The sequence below is a fragment of the Lepidochelys kempii genome, chromosome 9, assembly GCF_965140265.1.
Source record: "Lepidochelys kempii isolate rLepKem1 chromosome 9, rLepKem1.hap2, whole genome shotgun sequence".
NCBI lineage: Eukaryota > Metazoa > Chordata > Testudines > Cheloniidae > Lepidochelys > Lepidochelys kempii.
In genome coordinates this window covers 986,421-1,010,830 of record NC_133264.1, presented here as the reverse complement: position 1 = coordinate 1,010,830, position 24,410 = coordinate 986,421, and the positions used below count along the sequence as shown (strand labels likewise).

The 24,410-nt window shown below is 46.7% G+C and overlaps 1 protein-coding gene across 3 annotated transcripts in view; it reads right to left on the bottom strand.

The window, feature by feature from the left end:
• Nucleotides 1-23,189, bottom strand: part of ACAP2 (ArfGAP with coiled-coil, ankyrin repeat and PH domains 2) — a 121,164-nt gene extending 97,975 nt beyond the window's left edge. For 2 of the 3 annotated variants that reach the window (XM_073358980.1, XM_073358983.1), the window contains exon 1: nucleotides 22,962-23,189. In XM_073358980.1, coding sequence (XP_073215081.1) covers nucleotides 22,962-23,014 — 53 coding nt within the window. In that variant the 5' untranslated portion in view covers nucleotides 23,015-23,189. The remainder of the gene's footprint in view (nucleotides 1-22,961) is intronic. The other variant, XM_073358981.1, reaches the window with a different exon arrangement.
• Between the last annotated feature and the right edge of the window lie 1,221 nt (nucleotides 23,190-24,410).

Genomic DNA, 24,410 nt, shown 5'->3' with positions numbered 1-24,410 from the left:
CAGCGACGATTCTGGCTTCTATCCCACCAGATGCAACTCATTTTACTGTTGTTGATTTGTGCTCTGCTTTCTTTTCTGTCCCGGTTCACCCTGACTCCCAGTTCCTGTTTGCCTTTTCATACAAGGAGCAACAGTACACATGGACCACACTGCCCCAGGGGTATACTGAAAGCCCGTCATATTTTTCCCAAGCATTAGCCCGAGACCTTGCTGACCTTGCTTTCCCATCCAGGTCCACACTAGTCCAATATGTAGATGATCTACTCCTCTGTTCCCCTTCATTGTCTGCCTCTGAAACTGACTCTTTAGTGCTCCTTACTGCCCTAGCAAATAAGAGTCACAAAGCTTCTCGCTCTAAACTACAACTCTGTCAAGCTTCTGTCACATACCTTGGTTTTCTCCTCTCCCAGGGTTCCCATGCACTTTCTCCCACCCGCATCCAAGCTATCCTTAGCTTTCCCCGACCCCGCTCCCCACGCCAGGTCCAGAAGATTTTAGGCATGGCTGGATTTTGCAGACAGTGGATTCCCCAATATGCCTCCCTTGCAAAACCTCTCCAGGAACTCACTCGATTCTCTGTGCCTGACCCCATGCCGTGGCCCCCTGAAGCCAATTCTGCCTTTGTTTCCCTCAAACAGGGTTTGGCTTCTGCCCCCACCTTAGGGCTGCCTGACTATTCTAAGCCTTTTATCCTTTTCTGCCATGAACAATCTGGGTGTGCACTTGGAGTTCTCACTCAGATGCACAGGGAAAAGAACCGCCCAGTGGCTTATTTCTCTGCCACTTGAGACCCTGTTGCTCAAGGCTTACCCCCCCCGCCTGCGTGCTGTGGCTGCCGCAGCGCGCCTAGTCAAAATGTCTGATTCCCTTGTTCTCCGCTCTCCTCTTACCCTCCTGGTCCCTCCCTCTGTAGAAACTCTCCTGCTACAACATAACACAGGCCACCTCTCCTCTGCCCGCCTAACCAGGTACAAACTTTTACTACTATCAGCTTCATATATCACCATAAAGCGTTGTTCTCAGTTAAACTCTGCCACTCTCCTTCCTTTGTCTAATGACGGTGATCCCCACGATTGCCTTGCAACTGTCTCTGCTGTTACCATCCCGCACTCTGACCTTTCTGATGTCCCTCTCCCTAACTCTGACCTTGTTTTATTTACTGATGGTTCCTGTTTTCGAGAAGGCCAAGGTTGTCTCCTTGCAGGATACGCTGTAGTTTCATTCTCTGAAACCCAGGAAGCTGAGCCTTTACCTTCTGTAACCTCAGCACAAGTCGCTGAATTAGTTGCTCTTACCCGTGCCTGCTTTTTGGCGGAGGGATGCTCCGCCACCATTTACACTGACTCCCGCTACGCTTTTGGGGTTGTACATGACTTTGGTACCCTCTGGCAAACTCGGGGTTTCCTTACCTCTGCCGGTACCCCTATTAAAAATGAGCCCTACATCGCTGCCCTTCTGTATGTAGTTTTACTTCTGTCTGCCCTAGCTATTGTTAAGTGCCCTGGCCACTCAATGGCGGATATTGATGTTGCTAAGGGTGACGCATTTGCTGACGCCTGTGCTAAACATGCTGCTGCCACAGAACCTTCCCCAGATGCATTTCTAGGTTCCCTTTCTGTTTCTATACTGCCGCCGTCCCTCACTGACCTCATCGTGCTCCAAGACTGTGCCCCAGAAACCGAGAAAGAATCCTGGGTTGCCCAAGGTTGCTCTCTACATCTCGATTCTCTTTGGAACTTGCCTACTGGTACCTTTGTAGCCCCCTTTCCATTCTACCCGTCTCTGGCCACCCTGCTACACGGCGTTTTGTATGTCGGAAAGGAGGGGATGGTCTCTGCTGTAACTAAGACAGGATGGTGGGCCCCCCATTTTAGCTCTTTTGCAGCCCGCCACTGTGCGGCCTGTACCATTTGCCAAAGCCATAATATTGGTAAACCTGTAAAAGTGGCCCATGGGTTCCGGGGCCTGCCTCAAGCACCATTCTTGCATTGGCAACTTGATTTTGTACAAATGCCTAAGTGTCAACAATATGAATTTATATTGGTTATGGTATGTTTATTCTCTAGTTGGATTGAAGCCTTTCCTCGTCGACAAGCTGACTCACTGTCTGTTGCCAAATGTTTGTTAAATCATATTATGCCTGCCAAGGGAATTCCTGCTACTCTGTCCAGTGATTGGGGTACACATTTTACTGGACAACTTGTTCAACACCTGGACTGTATACTGCATATCAAACACCTGTTGCACTGTCCCTACCACCCACAGAGTGCAGGTGCAGTTGAAAGACGAACTAGTGTACTTAAGAATAAGCTTGCTAAAATTTCTGACTACAGGATTAAGCTGGCCGGTAGCCTTACAATTAGCCCCTATGGACATGAGATCCACTCCATCCCAAAGGCATAAATTAAGTCCCTTTGAAATTATTATGGGATGCCCTATGTGAGCTATGACTACCATTACTCCTGTTCCAGATTTTAACTTGACTCACAGTGCGCTCCTTCAGTATTGCAATGGACTAATGCAAGCTGTAAGTCACTTCCATTCACAGGTTCGAGCCGCCTGGCCCACATAACCCACCTCCGACGCTTGCCACAACCTCGAGCCAGGCGATTGGGTCTACGTACACCGCCATCATCAAAAGCACGCCTTGGAGCCCCGGTGGAAGGGTCCTCATCAGGTACTGCTTACTACACAGACAGCAGTCAAACTATCTGGCATCGCAGCGTGGATACATGCTTCACAGTGTAAGAAGGCACCATCCCCAGAGAACCACTCATCACCTCAGGACAACGCAGAGTCAATTTTGACTCCAGAAGACGACGCAGAGAAACAGTCTGCAATACCTTACAATCTACGCTCTCGTAAGGGTTGCCAGAAGCAGACGAACAAAAAAAGCAGTTGCGAGCCTAGCGCCTACTGCCTGGTGGGCGTAAAACCGTGACTGCGATTCCCTCAGTTGAGATTGTCAGAACCAGAAGAGCCTTGCCTCCAACGTGCGCCTCTGCCTGTTCCTTGGCTGCTGGTGCCTTACGGTCTGGGGAGACCATGATGACAATTCTTTTATCCAGCAGCAGGTGTGGATAGCTCAGACCCTTAATATTTCTAATTGCTGGGTCTGTGCAGCCACATCCCAGTCCACTCTCAAACTGGTGTTCCTGTCCTGGCTATCCCACTCAAGTCCCCAGACCTCACTGGAGGGCCTCGTCCATTTAACAAAATATGGAACAGCAATAACACTTGGGAAGCGATGGGAATAAATGCATCTAAATGGATAAGTGTGGTGGAGGGAAAAGGTCATTGGTGTCGGGTGTGTAATAGGACAGGGCTGGATCTGGGGAAAAGCCATTGCCTTCAGCATATTGTGGCCAATGGTGTATGGGATTATTCAAACAAAACTAAAAAGTGGCGGGCCGAGTACAGAGATATGAATTTTTTCTCAACCTGGAATCAAACAGAGAAATCAATCTCATATTCCCCCTACAGTAACCTTAGTGAAAACAATACAATCTTTCAATGTCATGCAAATAACATCACTCCTCGTAAGGAGAATTACCCTGTACCCTTTGGGGGATATTACTCCTCCTTTGCAAACATCTATATGACAAATGGGTGCAACCAACCCTTCTCAGCCTTAATAGGCCATCACTGGGTGTGTGGGACCAGAGCTTATACCACACTACCAGCTAATTGGTCAGGAATCTGTTATCCCGCCCGTCTCTTCCCACAATTCCGAGTACTAGGAACCTTCCCTTGAGAACACCTCTGCAATTTCAGGCGAAAAAGGGACTTAACAGATGCCCAGTGGTGTGTAAATAACATAAGCCCCTTAACCTGGGAAGAGGCCATTGGCGGTTCCTTCATACCATTAGGGGGAGTAATACACCATGCAAAAAGGCTCCTAAGGTTACAAGCAGTAGTTGAAATAATGGCAAATGAAACCAGAGAAAGTTTAAGAGCCCTGGCCAAAGAAACAGGGGCAATCCGACAGAAGGCCCTCCAAAACCGTCAGGCATTGGACATAGTGCTGGCGGCAAAAGGAGGAACTTGTGCTCTCATTGGAAAAGACTGCTGTGTGTATATACCAGACAACACCAATGAGGTAATAGCTCATGCTAGCCACTTAGAACAAATCGCATATCTTCCCCACGAAGAGCCAAATTCTTTATGGAAGTGGCTAAGTAACCTTTTCAATTTCTCTGACATAGGAAACCGGTTGTTTCAGGGAGCCCTAACTCTCCTGTTTGGAATCCTAATAATTTTTGTATGTTTTCAGTTACTTTCCTTTTGTATCCAAAATTGTGTCAGGTATGCTACACAGTGTGCCCTTGTTGCCAAGAAGGCCAATGGCATTTTGGGGTGTATAAGTAGGGGCATTGCCAGCAGGTCGAGGGACGTGATCGCTCCCCTCTATTCGACATTGGTGAGGCCTCATCTGGAGTACTGTGTCCACTTTTGGGCCCCACACTACAAGAAGGATGTGGATAAATTGGAGAGAGTCCAGCGAAGGGCAACAAAAATGATTAGGGGTCTGGAACACATGACTTATGAGGAGAGGCTGAGGGAACTGGGATTGTTTAGTCTACGGAAAAGAAGAACGAGGGGGGATTTGATAGCTGCTTTTAACTACCTGAAAGGTGGATCCAAAGAGGATGGATCTAAACTATTCTCAGTGATAGCAGATGACAGGACAAGGAGTAATGGTCTCAAGTTGCAGTGGGGGAGATTTAGGTTGGATATTAGGAAAAAGTTTTTCACTAGGAGGGTGGTGAAACACTGGAATGCGTTACCTAGGGAGGTGGTGGAATCCCCTTCCTTAGAAGTTTTTAAGGTCAGGCTTGACAAAGCCCTGGCTGGGATGATTTAGTTGGGGATTGGTCCTGCTCTGGGCAGGAGGTTGGACTAGATGACCTCTAGAGGTCCCTTCCAACTCTGATATTCTATGATTCTATGATAGCTGCCCCAAACCAGAGTGCTAATGTGATGATTTTAAGTATCACAGATGAACAAAGAGAAAGAACGATTGATATGTGGAACCCAGTAATTGTTGGTCATTGTGTAGCTTGACCAAAAGAAGGGACTGTGAAAATAGAAAGAATTATATTGAAATTATAATTCATTAAAGAAATGCTCCTTGAAGGGTTTGTTGAAATATAGTTGTCAGGAAGAGAAACATTAAGGAGTGTGAGACAATGGGTCTTCAAACTAATTAACTTGGAGCTCCTACTTAGCTAGGAGATTGGTAAACGTTAGTATGCAAATAAGATATGTATGTATATTTGTCAGTTTCTGCTTCCTCTTGTCTCTTATGTTAAATTGGCTTTCCCTTATCGGTTTAAATAAGTTAGCTTGAGCTTTTGCAGGAGGCTCACATATCTGGGTGCATTGGCAAAGCGCTTTGCTAATAAACAGAGTGGTCTGACGAATTTTGAGAGTAATGAATCTGACTTTGACAATGGAGAATATCTTATTTCCCTTATATAAATCCATGGTACGCCCACATCTTGAATACTGCATACAGATGTGGTCCCCTCATCTCAAAAGAGATATACTGGCATTAGGAAAGGTTCAGAGAAGGGCAACTAAAATGATTAGGGGTTTGGAACAGCCCCCATATGAGGAGAGATTAGAGAGACGAGGACTTTTCAGTTTGGAAAAGAGGAGACTAAGGGGGGATATGATAGAGGTATGTAAAATCATGAGTGGTGTGGAGAAAGTGAAAAAGGAAAAGTTATTTACTTGTTCCCATAATATAAGAACTAGGAGCCACCAAATGAAATTAATGGGTAGCAGGTTTAAAACAAATAAAAGGAAGCTCTTCTTCACTCAGCACACAGTCAACCTGTGGAACTCCTTGCCTGAGGACGTTGTGAGGGCTAAGACTATAAAACGGTTTAAAAGAGAACTGGATAAATTCATGGAGGTTAAGTCCATTAATGGCTATTGGCCTAGATGGGTAAGGAATGGTGTCCCTAGCCTCTGTTTGTCAGAGGGTGGAGATGGATGGTGAGAGAGAGAGAGATCACCTGATCATTACCTGTTCTGTTCACTCCCTCTGGTGCACCTGTCATTGGCCACTGTCGGCAGATGGGGTACTGGGCTGGATGGACCTTTGGTCTGACCCAGTCTGGCCAATCTTATGTTCACTCTGTAATGCAGACTCAAGAACATCACTCTCTCCTCTGCAGCCACCCACCGAGTGTGGTGCAGTGTGGTTAGAGTCAATCTCCCTGAATGGCCTCAGATGGATGGAAGGAGCAGTAGGGGAGATGATGGGGAAAAAAAACTTAAGGTCTGGCTTAATTAATTGTCTTTTTTTTTTTTGAAAGAACAAAATGAAAGTGACGATAGTTACCTCACCCTCTAATTGATGCAGGAAGGCTGGCCAATTTGTTACTCCAATCTCCTTGCCTCACTCAGGTGTTATGTCTTGTTTTAGACTATAAGGTTTGGGAGGCGGGAGCTGTCAGTCACTGCATGTTTGTACAGCGCCTAACACAATGGGTGCCACCTGTCTGAGGCCTCAAGGTGATACTCAACATATAACATTGAGTCATAATTTTACAGGAATAACGCATCTCAAATTTAGGAGATAATTTCCTTAGAAAGAAGAGATAGAACCTCGGTACACAAGGAAAGCAGAGCTAGCCAAATGCTACCATAATTTCTTCAGATTTATTTCAATTAAGTGAAAGGCTCAGAAGACTATACTTTCACTGGCAGCTGGCCAGTATACAAGAGTACAAAATTAAGTGCTATCTGTGGAGATACCCCTAGCCAGCAGCCTGTACATTTTCTATTTCTGAGATGGGGACAATAGGTTTTCATTGTTTGAAGTTTTATCAATGCCAAGTTGTACTGTAAAAACACAATGTTAGTAAAGTGACATTTTCAAAATCTGGGAAGAGTCAAGTTTCCTGCATGTACCCCCGATGCATGACTTGGACTAGCAGCTGTCTCCTTCAGACGAATATCCACACCAGTTCAATAGCATAAAATGGATAAGCAAAATTAGCTATAGATTATCCAGTGAATTCCAGTTTTCTTCAAATGTCTAATTTTATGGTGAAGTTACCGCAATCACTTTTTCATTTACTACAGTGTAGCTGCATTCAACTTCAAAGGCTGGCTCTAGAGTAACAAAAGTAAATAAAGCACCATTGCCATGTTCCATTTAATGAGGGACAGCTAACAAGTGAATGGTTTTGTGGTGAACGCCCTTTTGTCCTTTTCCCACTGTTCTTACTTCCTCACTTTAACATTTAAGGAGATTAGGAAATCTGAGCAATACAAGCTAACAGAGCTCTCTAACTCGGTCAAGTAGATTTGGGTTTTAGGTGGCCTAGGTAAGAGGGATTGACCATTTTAGTTAGTAGCTTCAAATCCAGAGCCAGTGTATGTGTTACTGTGGACAAAATGCCCATCATTTAAGGTTACTTGACAAAATCCTGTCCTCAATTATGTGTCCAAACCAACAAGTCCAGAGCTAAATTTACACTGCAAAACAGCATGACCCCAACTGCTTCCTCATCCTACTTCCCATTCCTCTGCACTAAATATTATGTTACACCAATCTGAAAATTTACCTCAAGACAAGAAAGGACAGAGTCAAAGATTCTCCACACGCATTCTTAAATTGCAAATACAAACTTGCAAAGCAGGCGATTCCTCAAATTCTAACACATTTCTGTACAAATTGAGTATTCATACTAACTTTTTTAAAGGCATCACTACTAAACAAAGTAATGGCAAACCTAGCAACTGAAAAAATCTTTGTCTCCAAACTATATTTATCGAGACTAAATTTATTTACGCAATTTAAATTTATATTTAACCTATAGTGGTCGTCAACCATTATAGAAGACCATCTCTTCCCTGGATATTCCAGCTGTAATTTAGCCCTTGTTCCTCACATTCCTATTTGGTAGATCCTAGCAAGAAATCCAAGTTTCAAGTATGTGAGGGATGGCTCCCAAAATTTGGGATTACTAAAGGTAGATGAGTAATTTTTGAGCATTTGCTTACATTTATCATGTTTCAAATCTTGAGACAACTGTGGGCATCTTTGAAAGTTAGCAGTATTAGCTCACTGTTGCCCTAACAACTCAAAAATGCTGTACCATGTTTGCAGTATCTTACTAAACATTGGGATTTTGTTTTCTGAGGAATTATGTTAGTTTTCTGTAAAATTTCAGAATTAATTTGCCAAATTGCAATGATCTCATACACTTAACTTAGCTTGCCTCTTGTACTTTTCTTGCAGAATCACCTGACCAATAAGTCCTTACTATATTCAGAATACTCAGCTTAAAACGGTTGTTAAAAAAGTACATTAAAAGAACATATTAAATGTATTCCACAACTCTTCTTTGCATATTAATCTATCACACTCATTATCATCTGTACGTGTCAATCTAAGGGCTTATATGGATCCCTTCAGCTAAATTATATATCACAAACATTAATTTGTCCTCAAAACAACCCTGTGAGATAGGGAAATATTACTATCTGAATTTTATAAATGGCAAACTGAGGAACAGAGACTAAGTGACTTGCTCATGGACACACACAGAGTCTATGGTTGAGCCAGGTTCCAAAACAGATCGCCTGAGTGATGACCAAGTCTCATGATTTTTGGCAGTGTAGGAGATATCATAGGACAAGTGGACTAGAATCAGGCTGAAACTGAAGAGAGAACAGTTTTGGTCCATATTCTCATCAGTGACAAACAACTGTAGACAAAAGGTCACGAAAACTAGGTGTCAGGAATTATAACAAGTAAACTAGAGAACAGCACCTCCCTAAATGATCATTTTCTTGGACATATCTATGCCCAAGTACATGAGGAACCAAGTGTACTAAGAATATAGCTGCAAATATAGTCTGTTTTCAAGTTTGTGCCTCTTTTCCCTTTGTTTTGTTTTATGTAATGTCCCTCTCCTCTCCCCATATGGCTTAACGTTATCTTTCATAAGTTTGGGTTGTTTACATAGTAAGGTCCTTGGAGCAAGAACTTGTGTTCATCTGAAGCACTACACACACACACACCACCCCAATGGCAATATATAAACTATAAAAAAAGGCAAATGGGCAGACAGAAGCGTGATGATTACATGCACACAAAAAGGTGCAACAACAAATCGGCTGACTGGGTAGATAGATCTGCTGGGATGAATATAAACTAGTAAGCAGAAAAGGAGAGACACAGGAGAGAATATTAAGTATAGATAAAGAAAGAAGCTGTATAAATAATCAGATGGTTGCATGGAGAGGAAGCAAACAGTGAAACAAACATTATCTTCCTATCTTGGGCTATGAAAAATGCTTGGGAAAGACCACTTAACACACTAAAAGAAATAATGGTTGTCCCAGGAAAGTTAAGATTCCTGTGTCAGAAAAAGAAAATTATGAAAGAATATATATTCAGAAAGTGAAATCAAAATAATTGGCATATACAAAATGTGACAGGTAACCAGAAGTCAGTAGGAGTAAACTATTCCTGGTGCTCAAGATGAAAAACAAGGACACACAAAAAAGAGTAGTTATCTTAAGTAGTCATTTAGTTTTCAAGAGCTGGCAACTGTAAATTATTATTAAAAGGACATTAGCAGCAGTAGCTCCCTGAATTCCTCATTGATAAAATGAGGGTGGATATTCTGCAAACAGAAAAACTTCTAGGGGAAAGAATAAGTGAAAAAAAGAACATCAGGGTCACACCTGGGCAGCAACTCAAGAGAGAAAACTGACAGTGTCAGGGCCAGCGATGAGGCACCTCAGAATTCTAAGAAGAGTGGACGTAACATTCCCCAAGGTTCTTGGCCCTGGAGAAGTGAGCTGCTACGAGATGGATGTTATGCTACAGACAGGAGTCCCAGAGCCCGAGGGTTTCCTGACAAAGGGCAGACGATCTAGCTCCGCCTTGCTTGTTGATATAGAACATAGTCACTATATTGTCTGTTAGGACCTGGACCACCTTGCTTTCTTTATGAGGTAGAAAGGCTTGGCAGGCCAGGCAAACCTCTGAGCTCTCTGACATTGACATGTAGAGAGCAATCATGACTGGACCAATGACTTCGCATGCTAAGATTGCCTAGGTGGACTCCCCACCTCAGGTCCGATGCATCGGAGACGGGGGTCACCGACAGGATGGAGCCACAAAGGGGACTCTTTCAATTACCGATGTAGAATTCTGCCACCAGGTGAATGACAACAGTACATGGTCCGGAACCCTGACCACCCACCCATTCTGTGCCTCTTGGGGATGTAGACTGACACCAACTGTGCATGCAGGGGCCTAAGGCAGAGACGCATGTGCCGAACCATGTAGGTGCAGGCCGCCATGTGTCCCAACAATAGCACGCATGTGTGAGCAGAGGTGAGAGGGTGGGCTTGCATGAACGAGATGAGGTCTCCCATGGCTTGGAACCAAGCCTCAGGGCCTAAGGCTCTGGTCTGAGTAGAGTCGAGGACTGCTCCAATTAATTCTATGCACTGCACTGGGGATACGATTGACTCTCTCATTTATTAACAGCCCCAGGTCACGGCAGGTGGAACAAACCACATTGAGATGCCGCCACTGCACCTGATCCTGGGACTGGCCCTTTATCAGCCAGTCATCAAGGTACAGATAAATTTGAACACCCCAATGCCGGAGGTAAGTGGCCACTGGCGCTATGCACTTTGTGCACACTCTCAGGGATGATGAGAAACAAAGGGCATTGCTGTGAATTGGAAATGGCGCTGGCCCAGCATAAAATTAAGGAAGTGTCTGTGACCCGGGAAAATGGAAATACATGTTTTAGTCAAGGGCGGCATACCAGTCTCCTGGATCCAGGGAGGGGATAACGGAAACCAGGGAGACCATGAGAAATTTCAACTTCTTGAGAGACCTGCTGAGACGAAACAGGTCCAAGATGGGTCTGAGGCCCCCTTTTGCTTTCAGGATTTACACGAAGCCTGGGGAACAAGCAGGGAGAACTGGAAGTCCTGGCACAGTCAAGGAATTATGATGCGATTGGAATAACAGACTTGGTGAGATAACTCACATGACTGGAGTACTGTCATGGATGGATATAAGCTGTTCAGAAAGGACAGGCAGGGCAGAAAAGGTGGGGGAGTTGCACTGTATGTAAGGGAGCAGTATGACTGCTCAGAGCTCAAGTATGAAACTGCAGAAAAACTTGAGTGTCTCTGGATTAAGTTTAGAAGTGTGAGCAACAAGGGTGATGTCGTGGTGGGAGTCTACTATAGACCACTGGACCAGGGGGATGAGGTGGATGAGGCTTTCTTCCGGCAACTCACAGAAGTTACTAGATCGCACGCCCTGGTTCTCATGGGAGACTTCAATCACCCTGATATCTGCTGGGAGAGCAATACAGCGGTGCACAGGCAATCGAGGAAGTTTCTGGAAAACGTAGGGGACAATTTCCTGGTGCAAGTGCTGGAGGAACCAACTAGGGGCAGAGCTCTTCTTGACTTGCTGCTCACAAACCGGGAAGAATCAGTAGGGAAGCAAAAGTGGATGGTCACTGCCTCCCAGGTTCCCATGAGATGGTCGAGTTCAGGATCCTGACACAAGGAAGAAGGGAAAGCAGCAGAATACGGATCCTGGACTTCAGAAAAGCAGACTGACTCCCGCAGGGAACTGATGGGCAAGATCCCCTGGGAGAAGAACATGAGGGGGAAAGGAGTCCAGGAGAGCTGGCTGTATTTTAAAGAATCCTTATTGAGGTTACAGAGACAAACCATCCCAATGTGTAGAAAGAACAGTAAATATGGCAGGCGACCAGCTTGGCTTCACAGTGAAATCCTTGCTGATCTTAAACACAAAAGAGAAGCTTACAAGAAGTAGTGGAAGATTGGACAAATGACCAGGGAAGAGTACAAAAATATTGCTCGGGCATACAGGAGTGAAATCAGGAAGGCCAAATCACACCTGGACTTGCAGCTAGCAAGAGTAACAAGAAGGGTTTCTTCAGCTATGTTAGCAACAAGAAGGAAGTCAAGGAAAGTGTGGGCCCATTACCGAATGAGGGAGGCAACCTAGTGACAGAGGATGTACTCAATGCTTTTTTTGCCTCTGTCTTCACAAACAAGGTCAACTCCCAGACTACTGCACTGGGCAGCACATCATGGGGAGGAGGTGACCAGCCCTCTGTGGAGAAAGAAGTGATTCGGGAGTATTTAGAAAAAGTCCATGGGGCCGGATGCGTTGCACCCGAGAGTGCTAAAGGAGTTGGCGGATGTGATTGCAGAGCCATTGGCCATTATCTTTGAAAACTCATGGAGATCGGGGGAAGTCCCGGACGACTGGAAAAAGGCTAATGTAGTGCCCATCTTTAAAAAAGGGAAGGAGGACGATCCTGGGAACTACAGGCCAGTCAGCCTCACCTCAGTCCCTGGAAAAATCATGGAGCAGGTCCTCAAGGAATCAATTCTGAAGCACTTAGAGGAGAGGAAAGTGATCAGGAACAGTCAGCATGGATTCACCAAGGGAAGGTCATGCCTGACTAATCTAATCGCCTTCTATGATGAGATTACTGGTTCTGTGGATGAAGGGAAAGCAGTGGATGTATTGTATCTTGACTTTAGCAAAGCTTTTGACACGGTCTCCCACAGTATTCTTGCCAGCAAGTTAAAGAAGTATGGGCTGGATGAATGGACTATAAGGTGGACAGAAAGCTGGCTAGATTGTCGGGCTCAACGGGTAGTGATCAATGGCTCCATGTCTAGTTGGCAGCCAGTATCAAGCGGAGTGCCCCAAGGGTCGGTCCTGGGGCCGGTTTTGTTCAATATCTTCATTAATGATCTGGAGGATGGTGTGGATTGCACCCTCAGCAAGTTTGCAGAGGACACTAAACTGGGAGGAGAGGTAGATACGGTGGAGGGTAGGGATAGGATACAGAGGGACCTAGACAAACTGGAGGATTGGGCCAAAAGAAATCTGATGAGGTTCAACAAGGACAAGTGCAGAGTCCTGCACTTAGGACGGAAGAATCCAGTGCACCGCTACAGACTAGGGACCGAATGGCTCGGCAGCAGTTCTGCAGAAAAGAACCTAGGGGTGACAGTGGATGAGAAGCTGGATATGAGTCAACAGTGTGCCCTTGTTTCTAAGAAGGCCAATGGCATTTTGGGGTGTATAAGTAGGGGCATTGCCAGCAGATCGAGGGACGTGATCGTTCCCCTCCATTCGACACTGGTGAGGCCTCATCTGGAGTACTGTGTCCACTTTTGGGCCCCACACTACAAGACGGATGTGGAAAAATTGGAAAGAGTCCAGCGGAGGGCAACAAAAATGATTAGGGGACTGGAACACATGACTTATGAGGAGAGGCTAAGGGAACCAGGGATGTTTAGTCTACGGAAGAGAAGAACGAGGGGGGATTTGATAGCTGCTTTCAACTACCTGAAAGGGGGTTCCAAAGAGGATGGCTCCAGACTGTTCTCCATGGTAGCAGATGACTGGACAAGGAGTAATGGTCTCAAGTTGCAGTGGGGGAGATTTAGGTTGGATATTAGGAAAAACTTTTTCACTACGAGGGTGGTGAAACACTAGCATGGGTTACCTCGGGAGGTGGTGGAATCTCCTTCCTTAGAAGTTTTTAAGGTCAGGCTTGACAAAGCCCTGGCTGGGATGATTTAACTGGGGATCGGTCCTGCTTTGAGCAGGGGGTTGGACTAGATGACCTCCTGAGGTCCCTTTCAACCCTGATATTCTAGGATATTCTATGATTAGGAAGTAGTGGGAATAGAATCCCTTTCCCTTCATGTTCTGAGGTACTTCCTCCACTGCCCCCAGGCGCAGGAGATTTTCGACCTCCTAGACAAGCAGCTGCTTGTAAGAAGAGTCCCTGAAAGGGATGGGGAAGGGGGGTGGAAGAGAGGGTTGTCTATGAACTGTAGGGTGTAACCTGAGGATATTACTTCCAGCACCCAACGGTCTGAGGTTAGCCAAGACCAGGCCAACTGGAAGGGACGGAGGCGATCAAGGAAAGAGAGGGAGGGTAGATCAAGTGAAGTGACTGGGGTGTAATCCTTGAGCACACCCTCAAAATGACTGCTTCTGGCGTCCCTGGTTTCTGGGAGGGTCAGGCTGAGCAGACAGGTAGGAAGATGATGGTATTGCCATTTAGACCCTTGTCTCTGTCCTTTCTCCTGTAGGAACCTGATCGGGGAGCTCCCCAGGACCTAGACTGCGGGGGCAGAGGACAGAACGGCTTCCTGGCCTGCTGAGGAGTGTGAATGCCCAAGGAGCAGAGGGTGGAGCGGCAGTCTTTAAGGCCCTGAGCTTGGAAAAGAGCATCACCCTCTCAAATGGGAGGTCCTGAATAGTGGCCTGCATCTCCTGGGACAACCTGGAGGACTGCAACCAGGAGCTGCACCTCATGGCCACCGCAGAGGCAACCATCCTGGCCTCTGAGTCAACAGCGTCCAAGGCCATTTGCCACTGCAGTACCCTCGTCCACCAAAGTGACAAACTCCTGGGCTCAATCCTGTGGGATGGCCTCTTTGAATTTGTTAAGGGAATCCCATAGGTTAAAACTGTACCTGCCTATCAGTGCCTGGTGATTAGACACCCAGATTTGTAGGCTGACTGTTGAATAAATCTTCCTGCCAAATAAATCAGGTCTCTTGGCATCTTTGTTCTTGGGTGTGTCACTAATGTGGCCCTACCTGTCCTATTTGTTCACAGCGTACACGACCAGTGACGTTGCTGGAGGGTGCATGTAGAGTTATTCGAACCCTTTCGTAGGGACGTAATATTTCTTTGCCACCTTCTTAGAAGTTGACAGAATGGAAGAGGGGGTTTGTCACAGTGATTTGACAATTTTAAGGACGCCTGGGTGAACAGACAACATGACCCGGGCTGGGGTAGATGAGGTTATAAGGTTAAATAGGTAATTAGACTCCTCCGCAACCTCCTCAGACTGTAGGTTCAAGTTAGCAACCACCCTTTTGAGGAGGGTCTGGTGCACACTGAAGCCGTCAGAGGACTGCCTGTTTGGGAGGGATCTACCACCGCTTCGTCCGGGGACAACTCCTGCTCAAACGGTACCAGGGAAAGGGGACTGGTGCCGTGACCAGGAGCAGCCCTGCCTGGGCGGGGACCAATGACTGGGAAACTATCTAGGCAAAGATGACCTGGACCACGGCGATCTCTGATGGGAAGCTTGCCGATACCTGTGGTATGGGGACCGGCACCGAGAGTCTGGCGTCCCACGTCTTGTAGGTGGGGAGTGTGTCAAAGACCTCGGCCTTCTGGTCGGAGACCTAGGATACGGTGCTGGGGTCCACGGCCGCAGAGATGGAGATCTGCGCCTGCAGCCCGGTGACCAAGGTGCTCCACTGCCCTATGAGGCAGTCCCATGATCAGCTGGCCCTTAGATGTCAGGGTCTTAGCCAAGTCTTCCGCCTGATGCAGTGCCTGTGGTGCCAGTCAACCTACTTATTCTTTAGCCGCCAGGGCCACTTCAGACTATGAGGGTCCTGGGAGAGACCAGGGTCTCCTGCCACTCCCCAGAGGCGGATCCCTGGTTGGGCTGGGGAGGTCCAACCTCTACAGTACACCAGCGAAGCCCCAAGGCAGTCACGTGGCCTGACATCGGTCCTTTGCTCAAAGCCCCCTTCCCTTCCAGTGTCAGGAGGCTCTTCTTTTGCCACTTAGGCACTGGTGAGGGGGAACGGTGCCGGGCGGAGCACTCCACACCGAAGCCAAAGTACTCAGCATGGGGCCGAGTGGGAGGGCTCTGATGCAGGACAAAATGCAGCCTCTATGAGGAGGGCCTTCAAGTGGATATCCCATTCCTTTTGGGTTCTAGGTCAAATGTTTTTACAGATTTGACACTTTTCCTTTCTATGAGTTTCCCCCAAACACTTCAAACAGCTGTTGTGGGGGTCACCGATATGCATTGGCCTGCTGCACAACCAGCACGGTTTGAAGTTAGGAGAGTGGAGCATGCCCTGCTCCGGGACGAAATCCCAGCTGGGTCTCTAACTGCCAACTAATCTAACACTTAACAGCTAACTAAAATATACAAAAGAAGATAAACTATATACAAAGAAGATAAGAAAAGCTGTAAAAATCACTAATGCTCTTACCATCTGCAAGACAAGGTACTCCAACCAACCATCAACAGACAGGAAGAAGGAACAGAGAGGGTGTTGAGTCCGCGGCACCTAATATACCGACACATTAGCGCGGCACTCAAAGGGATGCTGAATCCCACCCTACAGATAGCGCTTAGGCAAAAGTCTCCAACACCTAGAATGGAATAGACATGAGCAAGCACTCGAAGAAGAACCAAAGTTAAGAATTACTATAACCCGGTCTACACTAGTTAGATTGACATAAGGCAGTTTACATCGACCTAATTCTGTGTCTACATTGCAATGTTGCTTCTGCTGATGTAAGTCACCCACTACACCGACCTATGAACTCCATGTCTGTGAGAGATGTCACGCTTAGGTCAATGTAATTAGGGCAATGCAGTGTCCGTGTAAACACTGCGTTACTTACAATACCCGCTGGCTGTCATTCCCACGCGAGGTTCACAGCTGAAGCCCCACCGCCCCAGGACCAACAGCCTGGCCTGAATGCCTGGGGAAGAAGAGGAGGAGGGGCACTCCAGCTCAGTTTTACTCGGAATAAGTAACCAAAAATACCCAACCGCACCCATTACATGACAGAACAGTTTCAGAAAAGTAAGTTCAGCTCATAGAATTTTTCCTATTTACTCCCAGGTATGCTGTTAAAAGATACAATTCTCTAAGTTTAATATTGTCCATGTAAGTTGCTTATATTTGTCATTGGTAGATTAAGACCAACATTTAACTATTCACTTATGCAAACCAGTTATTTGAGTAAGCTGAGCACAAGGATGTATAACACATCAGTTTCCTCTTGTATTACTACCACTGTAATCCACATCCAAACATCTGCTTCTCACACAACTGATATAAAAATGCAAGAGAATTTTAAGAAATACTTGTTCATTTCTGTACTGTATTTTGTCATTTAATGTTAACAGCATTGTATTCCAATCGGAGGATTCTTCTGACATTCTCATTTTCTCTTCATAAACGCACTTTCTGAATCAAGAATACATAAGAATTTTATATTACACACTCAGAACATATGCAAGGGATTGAACTGTCCACTTTAATGGCACCTGTACAACTCATGTAATCAATCAAGGCAACAACATAAAAAACCCCAGTTCAGCACAGTTCAGCTTGCTTTCTTACAATTACCTGGATTTCAAATTGACAGTTATTTTGGTCAGAGGAGCTTATCAACTAAACTTTGGTTTCAGAGCACTGAGAAAAAATTCTGAAGTCCCCAGAATATTTGCCAAAAGAAGTTCTAGAACAACAGGCAAGACTATCCCATTTATGCAAGGTGTTTTCAAGCAAGCCTGTTAAAAAAAAGAAGTGCAGTAATCTAGTCCTGCAATGGCAAAAGGGTAAATGACTATTTCATGCTCTAATTAAGACAAAAATAAATTTAGGGGACAGAAAAAGATATCTAATCATGTATTCATATTTCTCAAACAACAACATTACAATTAACACAACTACTGGTTTTTAATATGGTGGCAGGACTAATCAAGTCACCATCAACAAAATATTACGCCGCAACAAAAAAAGCTGTAAATATTATTTCCATCTTTTTGGGAGAGGATTTGAGAAAATTCATAGTTCCTGATGGAGCACAGAGCTTGGAACCTGAAAGCCAGTAAGTTGTTGCACTGTTTAAGTGCAAAGTTCAAACAGCATTCTGCAACTGATTAAATTAGACATTGCCTATGAACCAAGCAGAATGAAAAATGTGTGAGCACCTAAACCATTACGACGCAGTAAATTACTGCAAATGCTACTCTGGCCTACGTTCATGCTTTATATAGGGTATTGTTTTTCAGATCCTCACAGAAAAAGAGTAAAGGGACATCTTTGCCCCAAAGAGCTTACAGTCTATATTTAACATGACACATCAAGCGTCATTAAAAGACAAAAAGAGAAGGTATGAGAAAAGGTAACACTTACTCAACGAAGCATGCACAAACCTTAATGGCTCCAATAAAATGGAGCAGCAGTCTTTCTCTCTTCTTGTTCCATGATAGTGAGGGATAACTGGTGTTATTGGGGTTTATTTAATTTCTCAGGGAAAGTAAGGATGTTATAAAATGAGTCTGAAGACAGAGATACGTAAACATCCTGATGTGACCAAGGGAGTTCTACAATTGTGGGACCAACCACTAAACAAGCTTTGTCTCCAGCTCTCAGTCTTATTCTTGTTCTAGACCACTACGCTGTTCCTGAGAAATGCGGTTGTCATGGAAGGTTTGGTTATAGACAGCTGGGTGGTGCTTCAGACAGCTTGATCCCAGCCCATGGAAAGGTGTGAAGATTAGAATTAGGATCTTGAACTTGGGCCAGTATTCTATGGAGAACCACAAATAGCACGAGACCAGTTCTCCAAGACTGCACTGGCTCCTTCCTTGCTGCTTGTGGCCATTCAAGCAGTTTATTTTGATGCATAAAGCTCAGTGTGGTTTGTTCTTCACTACTGGAAACACTGCCTCACAATCTATGTGATATCATGACAGATCAAGTTAGGGTGGGTCACAGTCCCTGAATCTGAACACTAGGGAACTGGAAGCCAGGCATCATCAATGGAGGGCCCTCAACTCTGGAATTTCCTCGCTCCATTATGCTGGTAGACAGAGTCCGTGAACTTGCAAGGTCTAGTGCAGTTAGCACAGCTGGGAATGAGACAGTCTGGGTTCTGTTCCTAACTGCCAATGATCATCATGTGATTCTGGTCAAATTATATTTTCTCTCTGCACCCCAGTCATCTCACATGTAAAATGGGAATAAGTGATATTTACTCACCTTTTCTAAGTGCTTTGGAAATCTCACATTTCATGCTTAGATCATGCAAATGCAAATCATCATTTAGTCAGGTGTTTTCAGGAAACAGGGATCTATTTTGGGGTTGGCATATGTTTACTTTGACAGTAGTTTAAAAAATTCACAATTTATTAAGAGCACACTGTGTGTGTGATAGGCACATTTTATAAATCCAGAAATAAAATAAATTTGATAAAACTCAATATGGGAGGGAAAAACTAGTATACAACTGAGCTTGAATGGTATGGATTTTTGTTATGATAATAGCAGCATGTAAGCACGCTGCTGGAAAAAAGTGATACAAAGGATAAGAATACTCATAAGGACTCAGATTTGGTTTTTATTTTCTTTTAAAGTTATCTGTAAAGGAATATTGGTTACTCTTTTACATTATAATAATATTTTACAAATATTTAGTGTTGCCTCTATAAAGGCTCAAGAAAAAAATTAGGAAAACTGTGGGTTACTAGATAGCAACAATAAGCCAAAACAAGCGTTTTTTGTTTGTATTTTTTTAAAAAAGGAGAGAGGGAGGGATAACTAGCTAGAAAATAAATGCAATGGATTTTAGCAGAACTGATTTTTGTTACCATTAGATATTTTTAAAAGATTTCCTAACTCTAAAGGTAAATTAGTCAATTGCACATTCCAACTTGCTCCTAGTTAGAGAAGATGTTCTGCATATGACAATTACCAATTCATATAGCTGCTCATCTTTGTGTTTAAAGAGAAGAGCTAAAATAAATTACCTGTGTTACTAACACCACTTCAGACAATTACCAGCAGCAGCAAGATCCATGAGCACTGCCCTCCTAAAACACTCAAGTACCTACCCACAGACAGCTGGGATTCTTACCAGCCTGCTGTCCTCAGACCCTGACAAGTTGCTCCACCTTTTTATCAGACTCTGACTAGCAGATATCAGATTAATTAAAAACCTACTACCTTCTCAGGCTTTAAAAGAGGAGAGAAAGCTTTCATTGTTTGCCCCACTTCCCAGTCCCAGTGTCTATGGTCTGCTTTGAGGAAGCTGGAGGGAGTTTCTTCTAATCTAACCCACTGCTCTATTTTAGAGTGGTAGCCATGCTAGCCTGTATCAGCAAAAAAACTGAGGAGTACTAACAATTAGTCTCTAAAGTGCCACAAGCACTCCTTGGTTGTTTTTGCTCTTTTAGGCTCTTCTGCAGCAATTTGTCAGTTTCCTAAGCAGCAGGGTGAAACTTCATTGTTTTTGTCAGTTTCATGATTGCTCACAGTATTTGAAGATTTTTCCAGTCCCACTTTCCTTCCTTGAGTCTGAATTTGTAAAATTTGTAATACATGACACATTTACAAAAGCTCTTGAACAATAGGTTTCAGAGTAACAGCCGTGTTAGTCTGTATTCGCAAAAAGAAAAGGAGGACTTGTGGCACCTTAGAGACTAACCAATTTATTTGAGCATAAGCTTTCGTGAGCTACAGCTCACTTCATCGGATGTATACTGTGGAAAGTACACAAGATCTTTTTATACACACAAAGCATGAAAAAAAATGGGTGTTTACCACTACAAAAGGTTTTCTCTCCCCCCACCCCACTCTCCTGCTGGTACTAGCTTATCTAAAGTGATCACTCTCCTTACAATGTGTATGATAATCAAGGTGGGCCATTTCCAGCACAAATCCAGGGTTTGGGGGGGACGGGACAGGTTACCTTGCATAATGACTTAGGCTTGAATAGAGACTGGGAGTGGCTAAGTCATTACGCAAGGTAACCTATTTCCCCTTGTTTTTTCCTCCCCCCCCCCCCACACCCCAGACATTCTTGTTAAACCCTGGATTTGTGCTGGAAATGGTCCACCTTGATTATCATACACATTGTAAGGAGAGTGATCACTTTAGATAAGCTATTACCAGCAGGAGAGTGGGGTGGGGGGGAGGTATTTTTTCATGCTTTGTGTGTATAAAAAGATCTTCTACACTTTCCACAGTATGCATCCGATGAAGTGAGCTGTAACTCACGAAAGCTTATGCTCAAATAAATTGGTTAGTTTCTTAAGGTGCCACAAGTACTCCTTTTCTTTCTTGAACAATAGTTATGTAATATTCTAGGTGAATTCAATCTATAAAAATAATAAAGTGTTTTTTGTGAGCTCACATTACAGTGCATTAATTATTCCAATGACTATAGAGGCTTTTCCTTCTAAGAAGTGGTAAATTCAAATTGACAATCCTTCATGCAAGCCACTTTCTCCATCAGCCAACTAGGGCGTGGGTGGTATTTTTGTTTTACAAGTCTTACCTAATACATTATAAATATGCAAATCACTTAGATGTCTCTGAGCTATACTCATTCATCACAGGTCAGGTTTAGTGCTTGACTGAAACTGCTGTTGTCAGTTCTAGTCTCTGGCAGTTTTGAATAGAATACCATGGGTACTGTCTAGTTTTTCTAGTTTACTGAACTACAGTACAGATGTTAGGGGTAAGAAAAATTGTACAATTAAAATGTTTGCTGGTTAACATTCTTAGCTAAAGGTAAAATAACTTTTAGTCCCCGAGTCTGCAGGGCTAGAACATATTCCTTTCCCAAAGTGACTAATGTGAGAAATGTTCATCCATGTGATATTAGCTAAAATATCCTATTGGGCTAGCAATTCTGCAGTATATATAAGGACCCGTTACCTGCTTTTCATGGGCTCATTTGTACATTGTTTCAGTCCGGTATTTTAACCAAATTTTCTGAAAGGCTGCTTCAGTTACATAAAACTGGATCAGCAGAGTACATTTTTCATTTGACTATTTACTAAGATTGGCAATTGTCACCCACAGCAGATATATTTCCATGTATTTTAAATTTGCTGCTTCTTTTTAAAATTCAAACTAAGACTTTGGTTCTGTTGCCCTGTATTTGTTTCACATATTAGAAAGGAAGTTATCCCCCAGTTATAAACAGAGAAAATGAGTCACATCAACAGAATCTGTTCAACCAACGTCTGACTTATTTGTCACTGTTTAAATATGGTTTGTGTTTTTAATTTTTGCAGAGTACACACAGGATCTTAATAATACTTGCACTTAAAAAATAAATCAAGACTTTTATCCAAGTAGTCTTTGCTACCCCCTATAAAGCTCCTTGTCCCAATTCAGTTCTCACAAGACACGCCCTGCCCCAGGGGCCCTCCGCAGGGCAGCTTCTTCATTGGGTGCAAGGTATTTAAACATATCAAGAGAGCCGCGTCCCCATTTCCTTGTTAGCTTTGCGTTTTAAGAGGGGGCGCAGAAAGGTCTCACGAGACCCCCATCTCCCAACAGCTCCTGGGGTCTGCAGACACGAATATGAAAAGTAAAACTTTCCAACTCTACCGCACCTCCTGGTGTGTAGGCTCGCAGAGCCCTCGGCAAGCCCTAACGATCCCGCACCTCGCCCCGCAACTCCCCGCCGCGGAACAGCTCCACGACCCCCCTCAAGCCGCCGGGAGCTCGCGCTCAGCGCGGACGGACGCACCCGCTCCCCGGGCGCTTCGCAGCGGCGCTGAGAGGCCAGAGAGGCGCCGCCGCCCCGGGCCGTGCGGGGCTCCTCGCGGGGGGCCAGGCCGGGCCAGCCGCAGAAAAAAGGGCGAGAAAGTCCGCTCGCAACGCGCCCGCGGCCGCCGCAGCGCGGGGTCCCGGGGGTCCCGCCCGGGGGCAGGCGGGCGGGCGGGGGCGGGGCAGGGGCGCGGGCGGGGGCCCCGGCGGGCGGGGGCGGGGCAGGGGCGCGGGCGGGGGCCCCGGCGGGCGGGGGCGGGGCAGGGGCGCGGGCGGGGGCCCCGGCGGGCGGGGGAGGGGCAGGGGCGCGGGCGGGGGCCCCGGCGGGCGGGGCAGGGGCGCGGGCCCCCCGCGTCGCTGCCGCAAGCCACGGGACGCCCCCGCGAGGCCACGGAGGCACGGCTGGAGGGAGGACCGCGGCCGCGGGGTCGCGGCTGGGACTCCGCCGCCGCCGCCGCCCCCGAGCCCAGCGCAACGCGGTTCCTCCCGCGGGCTCGGCGCTGCGCGGGCTCAGGGGAACCCCCCCCCGGGACCCAGCCCCCCCCCACCTGAAGCGCGGCGAGTCCTTCAGACACTCCTCGAAGTCCACGGCCACCTTCATCGCGGGGCGACGGGCAGCGACCGCGGGGCGGGGCTAGGCGCGCGGGGCGGGGCTCATGGCGGCGCGGGGCGGCCGTAGCCGTTGCTACTACGCCTACACGGGACCGAGAGACGTCCCCGCTCGCGCTCCTCCTGTCCCGCTGAAGGGACTGACAACCCAGCCAGCCAATCGGAAAGCGAACTACACAGGCTTGGCCAATTCTGGGGGGATAGAGGCGGGCTTCCTGCTGCGCAGCCTACTAGCGTGAGTGACAACCAGATTATCCAACCAGATCAGAAGCTGAGCCAGGCCTGGCCAATCACCAAACCCAGCATGAGGCGATGTTTCTACGCCCCGCCTACAGCAGCGGCACGCAGGAAGAGAGAGCCAATCACGGAACGCGACAGAGAGCTACTTCCTTATGCCGCCCTTTCTCAGTGAATGACAACCACGCAAGCCAATGGAGATAGACAAAGTAACGTCTTCTACTGCTGACTGACAGTTAGGTCGACCAACCTCAGAGGGGAAAAGCAGTAGGCGGGGCTTTGCAGCCACCGAGGAAGGGCGAGGGGCTGGAGCGGGACTGCTCGTCAGGGGGCGGCGACTCTGCGCCGGTGGCGTCGACGTGGACGGGGCGGAGGTGACGCGCCCGCCCGGCCCGTGGCTCCGCCTCCCCGCTTGAGCGGTAGGGCGCCTGCGCCGGCCACGGGGCCTGCGGAACTCCCCGCCGCAAGGCCCCGGAGCCCGCCCGGCGAGAGGTGGGAAGCCCGGGGCAGGCCCTGCCGGCGTAGGTCCGCAGGCGGCCAGGACCCCGCTGCGGGGCCGGCTGCTGTGCCGGCCTAGGCCTGCCCCTGCCCCGCAGGGACCTGCCCCGGCTAGGGCGACCAGAGGTCCCGTCTCCGTGGGGCGGTCCCGCGGCGGGGGCTCTTCGTAGAGCGGCGCCTATGGCCCCCCCAGCCCCGTCCTGTTTTCCCGCCGTTGCGGTCGGGTGACCCTAGCTCGAGCCCGGCTTGGGCTGCGCCCCTCGTGTCGCTTCATGTTAAACCCAGCCCTGGGGGCGAGAGCCCTGCCCGCCCGCCAGCGAGGGAGCGGCCCCCCGGGAGAGCTTGCTGCAGTCTCCAGCATTGTTCTGCAGTCTCCAGCCATTAAAGATTAATCTTTAATTAAAGATCGCCACGTGATGAAATCTCCAGGAATTCCTCCAACCAACGTCAACAGCCCTGCTGTGGCGGAGCAAGAACATGAGACAGTAAGAGCCCTGTACAGGTGTGTTATCCCACAACCCGCAACAGCCGCCGTGGTGCAAGACAGAAACCACAGGACAGACCTCAGTTACAGTCCTGACTCATACTTAGACCCTTTGAATGCAGGGGATTCTTACCCATGAACTTCTTCCGTAAGCATTCAAGAAGCAGAC